The sequence below is a fragment of the Mustela nivalis genome, assembly GCF_964662115.1.
Source record: "Mustela nivalis genome assembly, chromosome: 1".
Taxonomy (NCBI): domain Eukaryota; kingdom Metazoa; phylum Chordata; class Mammalia; order Carnivora; family Mustelidae; genus Mustela; species Mustela nivalis.
Window position 1 is genome coordinate 83,904,525 of NC_139020.1, and position 18,481 is coordinate 83,923,005.

The 18,481-nt window shown below is 34.0% G+C and overlaps 1 protein-coding gene across 3 annotated transcripts in view; it reads right to left on the reverse strand.

Annotated features, from left to right (window-relative positions):
* Nucleotides 1-2,618: 2,618 nt before the first annotated feature.
* The window catches only part of KPNA4 (karyopherin subunit alpha 4), a 57,426-nt gene continuing 41,563 nt past the window's right edge, over nucleotides 2,619-18,481 (reverse strand). For all 3 annotated transcript variants that reach the window (XM_082687661.1, XM_082687662.1, XM_082687663.1), the window contains 6 exons: nucleotides 16,136-16,264; nucleotides 14,637-14,741; nucleotides 11,185-11,256; nucleotides 9,818-9,980; nucleotides 6,996-7,090; nucleotides 2,619-4,600 (listed from right to left, as the gene is read on the reverse strand). In XM_082687661.1, coding sequence (XP_082543787.1) covers nucleotides 4,502-4,600; nucleotides 6,996-7,090; nucleotides 9,818-9,980; nucleotides 11,185-11,256; nucleotides 14,637-14,741; nucleotides 16,136-16,264 — 663 coding nt within the window. In that variant the 3' untranslated portion in view covers nucleotides 2,619-4,501. The remainder of the gene's footprint in view (nucleotides 4,601-6,995; nucleotides 7,091-9,817; nucleotides 9,981-11,184; nucleotides 11,257-14,636; nucleotides 14,742-16,135; nucleotides 16,265-18,481) is intronic.

Consider the following 18,481-nt stretch of genomic DNA (forward strand, 5'->3'; position numbering starts at 1 on the left):
GGAGCAGCAGGCAGATTTGGAGCAACAGGCTCCCGCTGAGCAAGAGGCCCAAGTCAGGACTCAATCCCAGGACCCAGGGATCATGACCCAACTGACTGAGCCACCCAGACATCCGTCATTTATTTATAATTAATCTCCACTCTTGAGGTGGGGCTTGAACTCATGACCCCAAGATCAAGAGTGATATGGTTCACCAACTACGCCAGCCAGGAAACCCAGTGTGCTTATTTATTAAAAAGAAAATAATTTTCTCCTTCAAATGTTCAAAACATCAAGTTAGGAATGGATTTGCTATTTTGGAGTATGGGAATGGATGTCTGGGCAAATTTTTCTTTCCAAGTCCTATTAAATTACTAGCTGACATTTAATGAATTTTGCCAAGGAATAAAATAATCAAGAAGTAAAAAGGTACAAAAATTTACTAGGTATCATGACCTTGAAAATAGTCAACAAGAGAACTTTTACACTTAGGAAGTAAATAATTCACCAAACCTCAAAAGTTAACTGGTAACTGCTTTTGATTGAAGCTAAATTGGCCTGTTTGTAGCTCACCACCTTAATTTCTACAACAAATGATTTAATTTTGAAAACTCAAAAAGCAATCAAGTAATTTCAAAACTCTGTGGGACTCTGGACAAGTCACCTCTTGGCAATCATTTAAAGGGGAGGATTATGACAGACCATTTCTACTCAGAAATTCACAGACTCCTGAGTCCCTAAAGCTGTTATGCTTATGCATTTTGGGAGGAAGCTGGTCCAGAGCTTGCACTAAATTCGAATAGGTTGTCCAGAAACAAACTTGCAATATACTAGAGGATCACTTCTAAATTGCTCTGGGATCTAAAGACTGATACTCCATTGTGGTAGACAAAACTCTACGATGGCTCCCAAGATCCCCTGATGCACATGCCCTTTATTATCCCCCTTTCCCAAGTGTAGGCAAGATCTGTGAATATGATAGATATTATAGGTTACGGTATAGGACAAGGGGGAAGGGATTTTGCAGGTTAATTAAGGTACCAATCAGTCTGGCTTTGTGGTCAAGAGGGAGATTATCCTGGGTGAGCCTGACTTAATCAGGTAAGCCCTCAAAAAAAGGTTTAGGGCCTTTTCTGAAATCCGATTTTCCTGCAAGCCTTGAAGCAGCAAGCTGCGTTGAATTCTACAGCTGCCAGGAAACGGGTTCTGCCATACAAGCATGGAAGAGGACCCTGACCTTCAAAGGCTGTGGCTCTGGCTGAAACTTGACTGACGCCTTGTGAGGCCTTGAGCACTGGATCTAGCTAAACTGCATCTGGGCTCCTGACCTGCAGCAACTATCAAATAATAAATATATGTTGGTTTAAGCCGTAAGTTCGTTGTAATTTGTTATACAGCAACAGAAGATACATCACTTCTTAAATTACAGAGCTTAGCTCAATTTCTCTTTTTTTGAGGGAACTGAGGCAATGGAGAAACCAAATAGGGTACTCCACAAATTAATGTTACAATAAAGCCCATCACTTTGCAGTGCAATGATACCTCTTAAGAAAGAAAAAACCTACGAAATGCAGTCACCAGGTAAGCCTAAACTGAAAGTTAAAAAGTCTTCCAGATCTATTTTTAATGATTAGTTAATAGTTTTACTTATAGGAATGTTCTAGTTTTGGTTCAAAGTAATGTGGAAAGTACTTATTCCATTATGAGACAAGTTAGAGAAGAAAAAATATCTTTAAAGATATATTTTAGACTAGGGCTACACACACATTTGTAATAGAACATTCTCATTTTTATACAATTTGAGAAGGGCTTGATGCTCTGAAAAAGTAGTTTAAGACATGAAAAGCCAGGAAAACTAAGCTTATTAAAGACTTACTATTCCATTTTTCCCCCTCCTCACAAATAATGTTCTATGTTAAAAATGAATAAAGTTTCTTAATCACTGGAGAATAAACAAAGAGTTGTGTTTAAATCTGCTAACTATGATGAACTGTTAACTGTGCTGAAACAAATTTCAGACAATGAAAAATCCCTCCAAGCATTCTATTACAAAATCAGTGTCCTGTATGAGACCACAGGTAGAAAAATGAAGTATTTAGACTATCAGGGACCCCTTGTATTCACAGATGTTGACTATCATCCACAACTAGGATATATTACAGGATTAACTATTTTATGGACTCATTTAGCCTATTATAACCTTACTTTGAACTAGATCTGTTTACTAAGAAACATGGATTATACAAACTACTATTATGGTCAGCTTCTGCTAATTTAAACCTTCCGTAAAAAAACAAGCTCTGTGTGTAATCTGCCATTTATAGCCATGTGTTGAAGTTATAATACTATGTAAAATATAGTTCAAATAGTCTCTCTCAGTCCACTTTGCTAGAAGAATAAAGAGGTCAAAATGTTGGGCTGGACAGGGAGAAACCAGAACCAAAGACAGTGTCACCTGAACAGATCCAGTGAGTTAGAATATTAGTATGTCTAAGTACAGAATTGAAGAAATTTCCTGTTATGTTGGTTCTAGGTCAAACGCCTAAGGAAAATCTAAAATAAGCCATTGATTTACACTCTAACTTTACGTTTATATTTATATATATTAAAATCCAAATAGCACACACACACACCCCATGTAAAACATTGCTTTAAGTTTTAATGTTTATTTCCCCAAGACAGCCTAGCCTGCATTCTACTTGGATAAATTTTACAAGCTAGTTTTCTGCTGCTTCTAGTTTTAAACTTTAACCATGTTTCTGATGACAAGGAATGCTGCAAAAATACTCTAGTTCAACAAAGAGTTATGATCACAAAATAATTTTTATCCATTCTACAGTGTTTCAGAATTACCAGTTGATTTTAAACACAAAGTAGATATAGATGCTAATGGTGGCTAATCTGGTATGTTTCTTATAGCAAACTGTTGTTCATGCAACACTTGTGCTCAAAGGGGAAGGCACAGGATTTCCTACAATGAGCCACCTTATAAAGAGTTCTTTTTGTACAAATTAATTTATGTCACATTTAATTTAGTGTGCATAACCTCAAAACTGAGGTATTATTCCAATTTATAAAAACCACTTGCATAACTTTTATGCAAGTTTTAAAAATACAAAGTTTTCTCCCTAAAGTGGCTCAAAATAGATTGTTCATGGCTGCCTACACTAAGATAAAAAGATTCTAAAACAATTGAACAGATTAGGCATATTATTAAAGGTGTTCAAACCATTACTTGATTTGTACATCTACTCAAACCTCTTCATCGGTCTTTATTCAGCAGTACATATGCACCAAATTCCATTTTAGAAGTTTCCATATCATTTTCATAGAAAACAAAGTTTGAAAACAAGTAACATTTAAACACAGCACGGTATTCTACCACAACTGAAACTTTTTTCTTCTTCTTCTTTACAGGACTCAACAAAATCTAAAAATGAACTATGCTGTAGATTTACCTCATGCAAAGATCTTTATGTTATCTCTGAAAATGAAAAGGATGGCTTTTTAAAGCACATTTTACTGTTTTATACTATTATGGCAACTTGTGTACTGCAACACAGTCTATTTTGAGGGAAATTTATGATTTTTTTCATGCAAAAATCTACACAAATTAGTTTTGATGATATGGAAAGCTTTTCATAGCATCAAACATTCATCTGGTGCAAATGCACAGGGAAACCTTCCTGAAAAGTTTTCTGACTTGAAAAGCAACTAAAAAGCCATACTAGGTAAAGTAAATAAAAACTAAAAAGAAAAAATAAAGGAGGGGGGTGGGTAAAGGGAAGAGGGGAGTAGAAAACACAGGCTGCAGAGTAAACCAATGTCTGCTGCTAAACCGGTCTTTGTTTTCATGTCCAGTGTACATTAACACTTATGATCTCACTTTGATGATTTACTAGGTTTGTTATCAGCCCCCTGAAGGCGAATCAAGCTTGCATGCGTTCACATACAGCACCACAACCATACTCTCGTACACAGTCACTCCAGGACTAGGAGTCTGCTTCATGAGTGAAGAGCCCTAGATTTGAAAGATGAACCTGACTCCCTATCACTGAGCCAGACATTCATTCAACATTGTCCACTCACACACTGCTTCATAGCAAGGCCTGGGCTCGGTTTCCTTTGACTTATATGGGCATCGTATCCTCTTTTATGCTTACAAGGCTTGAAGATGACAGTACTGCACTTTCCCCTCAATTGATACAGAGTAAGTCAATGTTCCTTCTCAGGCACTGAAGATCTGTGACCTGTAGCCCTTTTTACTTTGAACAACCTAAATAAGCATTCATGTAAAGTTTTCGTTACATTTTGCCACTCATTCTCACTCGCACCCACTCGCCATCTTGACCTCATTTGGGCATTTTCTGTGATTCCAAATGAAATCTTCACATTTTCTTTCCCGATTTAATGCAGCAGCAGATCCCATGAGCCAAGCTTGATGGATCAAACCTTTTTATATATATGTATATATATATATATATCTCAGTGCTGCATTGTACCTAACTTCCACAACATCTTTCTAAAACTGGAACCCTTCTGTTGGTACGTTGGCAGATGAATTGAAACCAAATGTTCCACCTTGTATTGCCTCTGGAACAAGGCTAGGATCTTCATCAATCTAAAGAAAAAAAGAAAAAGTAAGTGATAATTAGTTTTAAAGGTTACATAAATAACATTATAGAAATATTCTCATTTCCATAAAAAACTAAGAGAGATGATGAAAGCCAACATTGTCCTACCACCTCTTTAGAAACACTTCGTGAAGACTTTCTTGGAGGACACCAAAATGAGAGGAAACTTAAGAGAATATGCAAGATGGGTATCTTCCAAAAGAGTGAAATATAAGTAATAAATGAGATGGTCCTACACCTCAAACTGAGAGGATACTCTAATACCCCTTTTACCTAGGCAAAGAGATAAAAGTTGATGACATTAAAAAACATAATGCTGTCACTTTTGGACAGTAAATGTAATCTTTAGTTAATTTTTTACTAGCAACTGGAGACAAATGACATCTGGGCTTAAAACAGTAAGATAATTAGCTGTGCTATAATGAGTATAATATATATGCAGGTTCTTTTTTGAAATACCACAAAAATCACTGACCTATAGTACAATTCTTATAAATATGCTCATCGTCTGAATTATTCTTTTCACAGTGTTAAGAGATAACAGAGAACTTCATGTTAAGGTATTAGAAATCGTAATGTCTTGTGTATACCTAACTGCAAATTAGGAATTCCAAAAATCCAACTTTAGAACATGTGATAAAAGCTTCCCTTAAGAGAGTATGTTTTTCTAAATTTTATTTCTGATTGATTTAACTAGCATTATATTCTAAATAGGACTTAGGCTGACCATCTATAAGGAAATAGTTCACAGATTTTCTTTTCTAGTACTGTCTCTATGGCATGTTTAAATCATATTCACTTAAGAAAATATTTAGTAACATTCCACTTTTTGATAATGTGGAAAAGTTTGAGGTATATGAATTATTTTTTGAAAACATGAGAATTATCAAAAATCCACTGGTGGCTATATCTAATCATAATTTTCTAAGGAATAGCTGCTTTTAGATTTATTTTTCCAAAGGAGCAACATTAAAAATAAGTTAATATTTTAATTTCAACTACCATATACTGACAATATGAAGATACTCTTGCATACTATACCTTACATTATATGTAACTTATCTTTCTTGATGATTTACTCTTTCCATTTTATGTACTTTCAAATTTATTTTTGGTCATCTAACAAAAATAACAGTGATAGTATCTTCAAATATAGATGAACTACTGTCATTAAGGATTTATTACAGAATATACCAGTATCACTGTTTTGCTTATAAATATGTTATGCTATTAACAATATAGAATTTGAGAACTATAAAGACATCAAGTGAAAATAGAGCCTGATTTGTCAAGTGTCGAAAAATTCTTATCATAACTCAACAGCAAAAAATACCACCCAATTAAAAAATGGGCAAAAGACTTGAACAGACATTTCTCCAGAAGATATACAAAAGATGAGTAGGTATATAAAAAGATGCTCAATATCACTAGTAATAAGGGCAATGCCAATTAAAACCACAATGAGGTATTAATTCACACCTGTGAAACGGCCACCATTAAAAAGACAAGAGTTAACAAATGCTGGTATGGATATAGAGAAAAGGGAAATCTTGTGCATTGTTAGTGGGACTGTAAATTAGTACAGCCACTATGGAAAACAGTAGTTCCACCAAAAATGTAAAACAGTATTTCCACCAAAAAATTAAAAATAAAACTATCATATGATTATTCAGCAATTCCACTTCTAACAATATATTCAAAGGAAATGAAAACACTAACCTAAAAAGACATTTCTAACCCTATGTTCACAGTGGCATTATTTACAATAGCCAAGGCATGGAAATAACCTAAAATGTGCACCAAAAGATGAATGGATAAAGCAAATGTGATATATATACACAGTAGAATATTACAGACTAAAAGGAAACCCTGCCATTTGCAACAACATGTATAAACATTTGAGAGCATTTAATGCTAAGTTAAATAAGTCAGACAGAAAGACGAATACTGTATGACCTAACTTATATGTGGAATCCTAATAAAAAAGCTCATAGGAAAGATCAAACTTGTGGTTACCATGGGTAAAGGGTACAAGCAGAGAAAAGTGGAGGAAGGTGGTCAAAAACTATGAACTTCCAATAGTGAGATTTAAAAAAAAAAAAGCTATTTTACAAGCAAACCTTCAGCATTCCTGTAAAATAAAAAATCCTCATTGTTTTTAACTACTAATGGCAATAAATCCGTAAAAGGAAAAAAAAAATCCTTAATTCTTTTTTTGCCCTTAGAACCAGTACTTTTTAATGCCCTGAGGAACTTTAAAATATTATTTCTGAAAGTGATATTATTTTAATTACATTCCAAAAACGTGTATGTCCTAGCTTATATTATTTCTAGACTTATGTTTGTACATAAAACAAATAAAACCATAAAATTATTAAATACATCATCTGAAGAGAAGAACTGATCAATGATCTCATAGGCCAATTTGTAGATGTCTTCATTTTCATGATTTTGAAGTTGTTCAATTTTCTCCAGTCCTGCAAGAAATTTTATGAAGTGAAACAATGGTAATATTTAAAACAGAAGAACAAAAAATTTACAATAATCTTGGGACCACATAATCCCAATTTTTGAAATCTGTGATTTTTGGGACTCTATACTAAAGGTGAATCTTAAAAAGGCTTTATGCACAAAGATATAGCATATTTATCTTAAAAAGTTAACCACCTGAGTGTTTAAATTCGTATGTTTAAGCAAGCAACGGACACCTCTCTATTCAGATTACGTATAACCAATGTTTATAAGGAATAATAACATGGATTACTTTTGTTTGTTACAAGTTAAAAGCAGATTCTTTTTACTTTCTAGCCTCTGCCAAGTTTTTCTAATGATACATGTATAAAAATAATGAAAAAACTGGTGATTAATAAATATGAATGTTAAGACATCTGTTAAATATTATGGAAAATGATCAAGATCAACCACAGTACTTCGGGGGAAGGGGAATTTCCCCATAAACATTAATGATCTTATTAAATCACAGGCAAAAATATTAAAAAGAATATATAAACTTAACTGATAAGCAAAATGCATCTTATTTTGCTTTATAGGAGTAATAATTTTAAGGTTTCCAAAATGAAGAGAAAACTGCCCTTTCTTGAGTGTTCTTCTTTATCTATTCCTTACATGGGAGAAGTTGTTTTGGGCTCATTTTTCAGTCTACACATTCTTTTTTTTCTTTTTTCACTCTACACATTCTATGTAGTGAGCCCGCCTTAAGTAAAGAATTTAGCTAGGGACGTCTGGCTGGCTTGGTCAGTGGAGTATGCAACTCTTGATCTCAGAGCTGTTTGAGCCCCATGCTAGGTATGGGGATTGCTTTAAAAAAAAAAAAAAAGAATTTAGCCACTATGATAGGGTGAGGACTTATTCTTTTCTGGGCTTCAGAAGCATAAAATTAAAATGCCTGCATGATAATTCCACCAGATGTTTCATGTGTACTTACAACTCAAAATGTCCAAACACAATTTATTACTTGCCTTTCCTCAATTAACCTATTTGTTCTACTGTATCCTTACTTCATGATAATTAATAACTTGAAATTGGAGACAAAGCCTAATAAGCTCCCCTTTCCCTCAATACTCTATCATCAAATCTCAAAAACCTCAAAGTCTCTCTCTTGAATCCTGTCATCATTTATTGTGGCCCAGACTGCTATATACCTTCCTAACTGGTTTCCTGCCTCTTGTCTCCAACAGTCTCATTTCCTTGATATCCACGCTCCATTTAAAGATGCCTATCCCTTAGGTAAAAATTTTCAGTGGCTTGTAATACCCTGGGGCAGAATTCATTGGGGAAGCTTATATGATATAGATTTCTGGCCTTACCGCCAGTGATAAGGGCAAGGCTCAGATCTGGATTTTAATTTTTTTATAAAAATAAAATTTTTAGTAATTAAAATGTTTATGTGGGGAAAAAATACTAGTAAAAAATTTTAAACTATACTTGTTTTTAATTTTTCTGGTACTCAACTTCCCAATTAGGTTCCCTAACACTATTCTCCACCTCCTGTTCCTAACTTCATAGTTAGGTGTTTTCTGTTGCTCTCTATGTCACTTTAAAAATACTTCTTTCTGGGACACCTGGGTGGCTCAGTTCGTTAAGCTGCTGCCTTTGGCTCAGGTCATGATCCCAGCATCCTGGGATCGAGTCCCACATCGGGCTCCTTGTTCTGTAGGGAGCCTGCTTCTCCCTCTGCCACTCTGTCTGCCTGTGCTCTCTCTCTCTCTCTGACAAATAAATAAATAAAATCTTTAAAAAAAAAAAAAACTTCTTTCTTTGAAGACTCTGAACTCCCTTCACAAGCAAATTAAGAATATGGTTCTCCTACTCTTACAGTTACTTCTCCTTTCATTTACTTCTCAACATCTGTCAGAAATAACCTTCCTTTTGTGCTTATCCGGGTTGGTCACATTTACATTTTGGTCCACAGCTACAACTGAGTCTTCCATGTTCTATCTACACAGTAATTCTAGGTGCTGAAAGCTCAGCTGTGCTGTTTACATTCTAGGAGGCTCTGGCACAGAATCAGATTTGGGAACTACTGCCCTATAGAATAAAGAATCTGCTGTCCTACCAAACTTGTAAGACTGAAGGGGCCTGGTTGGTGGCAATATCTCCAGTTTCTACCCCATACTTTGTGATTCAGCAACACTGAACTACTTATAATTTGCTGAATGCTAGGTCTCACCTCAGACTTTGCTCATGGTGTTATCTCTGCCTGGAACACCTCTCATCCCTTTTTACTTTATTAATCCTTATTCATCTCTCAATATCCAGCTCAGGTGTCACTTCCTGCTTCTTCCAGGTATTTCATTTTGTTGTACATTTCTATTAGGGTAATTAGCACATTAAATCAGTTCATATTTATCTCAATGACTGAACTACATGCCTTGAGGGCAAGGACTGTGTCTTGTTTACCACTGTTTCCCCAGTACCCTTAGCACAGTGCCTGTTCAATACATGGCAGCAATTCAGTTACCTATGCATATGCAAGAAGCTGAGCAGGACTGTACATATAGCATATAATATTTAGTTTATTCTGTTACTTGATAATCTAAGATAGAAAAATACAGAAGTGCTACATTGTCAGAAATAAATGTAGCTACAAAAAGAACATAAATGCTAAGTTAAATAAGTAAGAAAATAAATGTAGCTACAAAAAGAACATTAAAGTGTGAAATAACAGCTTATAATAAACTTACCTCCACACTCTTCTATAAGATTGGCTATGGTTTCTGCCTCATCTTCAGCCATTTTTAATATATTACTTAGTCCATCAAGTACTACTTGCACAACTTGTGCATCTTTTACAGTCAGCAAGTTGCAAAAGGGTGGAATAACATTTTGTTGAATTAGATAGGCCACCTGAAGAAAAACACCATAATAAAATAAACATAGGTGAATTTTGTTTGTGTACCATATGATCTCACTGAAATAATTCTGACTTTAAAATTTTGAGTATGGAAACATGTCTCACATGTTATGTTAGACCATAGTAGATTATTTTATTATTTTACTATGAGATTCCTTCTCCTTTTAATGTAGTGCTTTTCTTGAACTTAGGAAAAAAACAAATGAAAATGAAGGAATCATTCAACATCATATGAAACATTTGCCTTAAGGAGTACTCTTTTCAAAGGCCCCTTCCTCCCCTTTAGGTTAAAAAATTGTGAAATCTGTACAGAGGCTGGATGATATTTTTTAAAAGCTACAACTGTTCAATGTTATGGTATCCAATGTAAGAGTGCTGTAACATTTATAACACTCAAATACCTGGCCACCTTCAATTCATTGTTTAATTGGTTCTGTAATATTTTTGTAATATTTTCTATCATTTTTATATTTCGTCATATTGTGATTTCCATCTATTATATGTATATTCTGCTCTGTATTCAGATTTAAATGGATTCATTACTCACCACCAGTCTACAGCTTATCTGTGACAATTCTCAGCTTATTGTTTACCAGCTTTAAGTTCACTCTTTTTACCTATCTGTGAAATTTACCTGGAACCTTTGAAACTCATTTTTTTTTTTTGCCAGTGGGCACAATGTTAAGCTTTGTCACCCACACAACTCCAGAATGAGTGCCTCTTTAAACTTTATACCCTAGGCTCCTTATATTCCTTTTCCTTAATTCCCAGACCTAGCCTTTTGGTTTACATTAGTTCCTTGCTTTGGTTGCTACTGGTAAATTTTTGTTGGTGTTTGTGTTCTCTTTGGTTATCTTCAATTGTTATGAGAATCTGTGATGTTGCTTCAGTCTGCCCTATTAAGCTAAAAAGTCCTGTTTTTTCCTATTGCTAAACCCAAATAAACCCTGACTACATATGTTTTGATCTTACCATGACCTATATAAATTTTGTAGGCCAAGGCGGTATAACACTTCTCATCTATAAAATATAATTAAAGGAAGTCAAGGTGACCCTTTTATATGGGGGGGAAAAGAAATCACAGAATGCCTGTTATCTTGCTACATTGTATATTATGATTTAATTGAGCTCTAAATCTTAGAATCATCTGTACTGTTATTTTACCAGTTTTGAGAAATAAGTGAGAGCTGAACTTACTTGATCTTTCCTCCCACTAATTGTTAAGTTACTTATGGCCCAAGCAGCTTCTTTCTGAGTGCCAAAATCTCCCTGTAAAAGCCAAGGATACAAATTGCAACATAGTTTAAACTGATGAAAAATGTTGTCTGAAATTATATTCAACTGCTTATTTCTCCAGGTTTTTTTCTAGCCTTTCTATATGCATACATATTTTTATGTAAGAGGAGATTTTGAATTCAATTTATCCTAAACCGAACCAACCAAACAAACAAAAAAAACCACAACACATTAACCCTAAACAAATGCAGACTCCCTTTTGTAAACTCTCCTGGCAACAAACTGACTTGGTATTACTGTTCAATTAAGTCAGATGAAATGAAGTGAGTGATAAAATAAGAAGTCAAAAAAAAAAGGAAAACATACACTTCAATTTAATCAAAGAAATGTCAAGTAATTCTTTTAAACACAAAACAAAGTTTTAAAAATGATGATTTCCACCATTAATGAGACTATTATATAAAAACATTACCCTCCTACATTACCTTTCAAATACAAATTGAAAAAATATACTTAAAAATCATTTAAAAAGTCATTTTATGATTCAGTAACATACTTAGTAATACATCTAATGACTACATGAGGTTCTCAGAGGTGAGAATCTCTGAGAACTTACCAAGAAATAATTTAAAGCAAAGGAGTATTATGTATCCTTCTAGATATTATCTTAGTAGCAGATTAACTAGACAAAATGTAGAGGAACCAGAATTCTCAACAACAGTGGAATAAACAACTACAATAAATCTGCTGAATAGAATAACGACCTGTTGTTAAATATAAAGAAGACTAGCAACCTGGAAAAATGCTTACAATGAAGAAAAAAACATATAAATATGAGTAACAAAAATTAATACTGTAGTGGGATACCTATTTTTATATATCAGACTGATAAAATGCAAATATCTATCAGTGAGGCTGGTAGGATTGTAAAATGGTACAATCCTTACAGAAAGGGAATAATATTATGCAGCAAAATTTACATATATGCCTTTATATAACCAAAAAACCCCAAACAAACAAAAATACTAAAGTAATTTCCCCAAATAAGAAACAAACAGAGGGGCACCTAGGTGGCTCAGTTAAAGTCTCTGCCTTCAGCTCAGGTCATGATCCCAGTGTCCTGGGATCGAGCCCCGCATCCCGTATCATCCTGTATCATCCCGCATCAGGCTCTCTGCTCAGCAGGGAGCCTGTTTTCCCTCCTGTCTCTCTGCCTGCCTCTCTGCCTACTTGTGATCTCTGTCTGTCAAATAAATAAATAAAATCTTAAAAAAGAAAGAAAGAAACAGAAATAAGTAACATAACTGTATACCAAGTTGGTAACTTAATCACATATACAAAAATTATTTCAAGTGACACACCACCATTTTAAGTGCACCACTGATGGAATACATCCTAAAAACAAAATCCCTCAAGGAAATCTTAACAGTGAAGTAGTCATGTTGTTAGTGGCAATATGATCTTATTCTAATAAATTTTATGTATCTTAATATATTATAATATTTTAGAAGGATTTCCAGCATAAGAGATAAAACTACAAATCAAAGAATAAAAAGCTTATCCTAAATATCCAGTGATATCTGATAGTTTCTTTTCATTCATGATTTCTTATGAATTCTCATGTTCACAAAATTACTATATATTTTCTACTTGTTTCTTTTTTTTTTTTTTAAGTAGGCTTCATGCCCAATGTGGGGCTTGAACTCATGATCCTGAAAATCAAGAGTCATAGCTCTACTGACTGACTGGGCCAGTCAGGCATCCCTATTTTCTATTTTCTAAAAACAAAAACAAAACTAAACATATTATCACCCATTTTGTTCACTCAGGCCTAGAAACAATGACAACCTTGTAGCAATTATCATCCTTAGAACCTGAACTATGACACTTCTATATTATCTGCTACCTAAAAGGACACCCTGGAGAGTCTAGGTCAGAAAATACGTAAAAGAAGCTTGAGAACTATGTCATATTCCAAAGGTAGGAAGCTCTCAAAAACTACGAAGGCAATGGAAAAAAGACTCAGGCGCTAAATTTAAAAAGTTTCCATGGTTAGGGACAACCTTAGTGTTAGAAAAAATAACTACAATGGACAAAAACTTACAAAATACAGATAAAAATTCCCAATTTCCTAATAACACTAAGAACTACCCCCTAGTATCCTTTTGAGGTTGTTAGAGAACCATGTTATTCTAAAAACTAAGTGAATAATGGGATGCCTGGGTGGCTCAGTCTGTTAGGCGTATGATTTTTCATCTCAGCTCAGGTCTTGATCTCAGGTTTCAATGTTCAAGCCCAGCATGGAGCCTGCACACACACACACACACACACACACACACCCAAAACAACAAAACAAAAACTAAGTGATGAGAATTTATCTTGCTTTTCTTATATGAAACATATTTCAGAGTAAGCCAATAGCTGATAAAAAAAAGCTTTCTATTGAGAAATCACAGTTAATAAAGAATGACAGAATTAGAAAGTCACCATTTTGCAGTTCCTAGTAAAATAAAGGATCCACACAATCATCATTAATCACTACCTGAAAACCACTAGGCAAAGACCAATGGACAGATTTATAACAATCAGTTGGAGCAGGCTCATGTGCAACTGAACTTACTCATCAATTTGAAGAGGACAGATGCAGGACAACTGGAGATAAGGTTAAAACAGTATAGGTCTTCTGATGTGAATCATTAGGAAATACAGAGTAATACATTAAGTCTTGCCTAAAAAACTGAACCAGATCTACCAGTTTATAGGAAACTAAGCCTTTACTACCAGTTTGTAGAACACATGGAGGAAAAGAAGATAGAGTTATCTTCTAATTACAGATCAATGTTCAGAAAAAACCCTCATGCTGTGACTGTGACATTTTAAATTGTCTCTTTCCCAAACATTAATGTAAGTATGAGAGATGATACAGCATATGATTAAATAGCACACTTACTTACTGTTTGATTTTGGACAATTTGTCTATATCATAGTTACTTTATCTGTCAAAAAGGAATAATTCTTAAGCTCATGGAGTTGCAGTATTACATGAAGTAATAGATGTGGAGTGAGAATAGTATGTGAGCATTTTAAATCAGCAGTAACAATTATAATTTTGAATATTATCATCAGTAATGAGTTTTTTAAAATAATAATGTATTTTTAATAAATCCCAGAGTAATAGTAATTATTGGTAAAGGAATGATACAGAAGAAGGGCTAGGGGTTCCTAAAAAGAAATGTTTTTTTCATATATAAAAACTGCTAGGTTCAAAGTTTTCACGTTACTACTACTTTACTGTAGTATTCATGCCACTGTATAGGTTCTAATTAAACAAACAGAGGCATATATTCACATAATTTGTTAAATTTAAATCCTTTTCCTCTTACTCAGATTATAATACAAGATGATTTTCTTACCTTATCCAAAAGGTGTATTATCATCGGTACAAGATTGGCATCAATTACTGCCTGAACCTGCTGCTGATTTCCTGCGGTGATGTTAGAGAGGAACCACACTGCTTCCTGCAGAACAAGGACCCCTTGAATATTTCTCATTAAAAATTAAAATCTACATCTGAACTAAATTCACTACATTTGTTACAATGTCCAAATGATTTTATTATGGAACAAGTTCCATAATAAAAATCTCAGGAATCTTAACTCCTCTATCCCCCCACCTTCTGTATTTACCCTGAACAAATTGTTAATGGCCCTATATCAAGTCATAATCAACCAAATCTTCTGAAAATTCTTCAAAACAATGTTCCCAAACATAAGACTCAAAAGAAGCTTGCCTGAACAAATACTAAGGAATCCATGAGCTGTAATATAGATACAAATCCCAAAACTACTGTAAATGAGATTTAGCATCCCCCTCACATAATGTGCTTTATTCTCTATTTTATTGTGATCAAGAATGCTAGTTAAAGTCAGTAAATCTCAATTATCCATGATAATGGAGACAAGAACATTTAAGTAGTGGGGTATTTTAGTATACTTATTTATAAGTCATTTACTGCACCATTTCTCTCAAGAGCTAAAGTGGAACCAGATGTTTGATTGCTTCATTGGTCTACCTTAATGATCTTTTTATGCTACCCTTTACACTTTAGTAGTGCTTACTGCTTTTGACAAGATGATGGCGGTCAAGTGGTTCACAAGTTTCACAAACAACAAATGCACACTAAGACCAGTTAGCATGAAATAAGACAAAATATCAATCTCATATCCTATGTAGGATATTACTGTCATTTACCAGATATAAAATAAATTTATTACATTACTCAACGTAAAAGGAAACATTTTCTCTATTTAAAACAAATTAGTAAACACATTTTATTACCTAAAGTATTAGTATTAGCTAATGCAAGCAGGCTCTTTGGATCAGATCACAGGACCATGTTTAATGAACCTGTTAGAGATGTTAGGGTGCCAGGCTACTTAGGTGAGCTGTTCTTGGGTTATAATCATCGGCAATGTTGTAATCAACAGCCCGTGTATTTCTACAACAGCCTCAGATGCACTCCAATATCAGCATCACCAATCAGTGCCCCCTTTCAATAGCCTCCATGATCTCTCTCACATACACAAACACACACACTATTAAGTATCTATAAAATATTAAGCTTAATTACATGACTCACACATTAAAATTTTCCAATCACACAACATTCAACACCCAATTATCTCTATTTCATCATTTCCAAGAGAGCCAAATTTGCATTGTTTACAACTACTTTTATATACAAAAAAATTACAGAAATCCATGTTAGAAAGAATAAAATATTCTAACTTCTCTTGATGTCTAAATGATGGTTTACATTAATAATCATTATAGATACTTCTGAATCCCTAATTTTACGAATGAAAACTGCTGATACTTTATGTGTTATTAGGTAGTATTTAAAAATACTTACTTTATTTATTTTCTCTTTGGGATGTGTCAGAAGTGCTGGGAAGTGTGAAAGAGCATCACAGTTCAAAACTACTTGTGTTTGCTCATCAGTTCCAGTAACAATGTTGCCCACAGCTCGAAGTGCTGCAGTCTGAAACAAAAGATGTAATGACATGTTCTATTATGAAAGATTATCTCTTTCACTCATGCCAACCTACTGTTTTTGAGCAACTGTCTGATACCAATTTAGGAACAAAGGAGTAAACAGGACAGGGTTATGGAGTTTACATTATTGTGGAAGACAGTCAATAAACAAACAAATAAGGATAATTTTGAGTAGTAATTAGGGCCATAAAGACAATAAGTACTTTGAATTTTTGATTCAGTGTTTCAATAAATTACAAACAAAAACACAGGGCTCTTTTGAAGGAGGGCAGGAACCTGTATGAGATTTCACTATCATCTGAATTTGAATTATCAATTTTTTTTATAGTTGTATCAGGTCATTTTCTCTCAAGTTGGATCTTTTTGCGGGGGGCTAATTTTAACATTTATAAGACAAATGACTCAGTGTCCCTCCCAAATTGAAATATTATTTACATAACACAAAATTCACCCTTTTAAAATGCAGAATTCAGTGGTTCTTATACCTCCAAAGTTATGCAACCATTATATGTAATTCCAGAACATTTTTATCACATCAAAAAGGGGTATCTGTATCCACTAGCAGTCACTCCCATTTCCCTCAAAGGTTGGGGAAGGCGGTTCCTGACAGCTACGATGCCTGTGGATGTCTATTCCAGACATTTCATATAACTGGAATCAGACAGTAGGTAGCCTTTTTTTCCTGGCTTCCTTCACTTAATGTAATGCTTTCAAGGTCCATTCATGTTGTAGCATGTATTGATACTTCATTCCTTTTCACAGCCAAATAATAGTCCAGTTATATGTAAGTGGAATGTATTTTATTTAAATATTCATTAGTGAATAAACATTTTGTTTTCACTGGCTATTAACAGTAATAGTGCCATAAACATTTGTGAGCCAGCTCTTGTGTGAACATCTGCTTTCAGTTCTCTTGGTTATATATATATCTAGGAGTGGAAAATGCAGAGTTATACAGTAACTTTGTACCTAACTTTCTGAGGTACTATCACACTGTACCATTTTAATTTCTATATATGTATAAGGATTCCACTTTCTCTACATCTTTGCCAAAACTTGTTAACCTCTTTTTGATTATATACATCCTGGTGTTTATGAAGTGGTATTTCATTGCAGCTTTGATTTACATTTCTTTCATGGCTAATGATGTTGAACATCTTCTCATGTTGCTTACTGACCATTTGAATGTCTTCTCTGGATAACTGTATTTAAATGTTTTGCCAATTTTTAATTGGATTATTTTTTTACTGTTGTTAAGAATTCTTTATGTATTTTGGACCCAAGTCCCTTTTCAAATACATTATTTGCCAATACTCCTTCCATTCGATGGGTTTTCTTTTCACTTTCTTGACAGTCTCCTTAGAAGCACAAGTTTTTTAATTCTGATGAAGTCCAACTGATCTAGTTTTCTCCTTGGTTGCTTGTGCTTATTATATCAAATCTAAAAAACTGCTGTCTAATACAAAGTCATGAAAATTAATGCTTATGTTTTCTTCTAAGAGGTTTACACTTTTAGCTCTTATACTTGGGTGTCTGACCTATTCTGAGCTAATTTTTATAAATAGGGAGCTAATTTCGTTTGTTTACAAGTAGATATTCAGTGGTCTTAGCTCTGTTTGTTTAATTACCATTTCTTGAAAAGACTCTTCTTTGCTAATTGAACTTTCTTGGCACCTTTGTTGAAAATCAAATGATCATATGGGTTTATATCTGGAGTCTTTTTTTTTTTTTTAAGATTTTATTTATTTATTTGACAGAACGAACAGAGAGAGAGCAACAAGGAGAAGGAGAAGCAGAACAGGGAGACTGACATAGGACAGGGCTCCATCCCAGGACCCTGGGATCATGATCTGAACCAAAGGCAGATACTTAACCCAGTGAGCCACCCAGGTGCCCCAACAGGAACTGCATTTAACCTGTAGGTAAATTTGAGAAGCACTGCATTCCTAACAACACTGTCTTCTAATCTATGAACATGGATGTTTTTCCATTTATTTAAGTCTTCTTTAATTTCTTTTAAAAATGTTTTGTAGTGACCTAGATTCTTTGACAAATAAATTTAAAAGAGCAAAGAAAAATAGAATTGTAGAGTAACAGAAACATAAGACAAAGCTACTAAATGCAATGTGTTAATCTTGTTTAGAGGCTGATTTGGTCAAACTGTGAAAAAATATGAAGCAATCAGTAAAATCTGGATACTGAC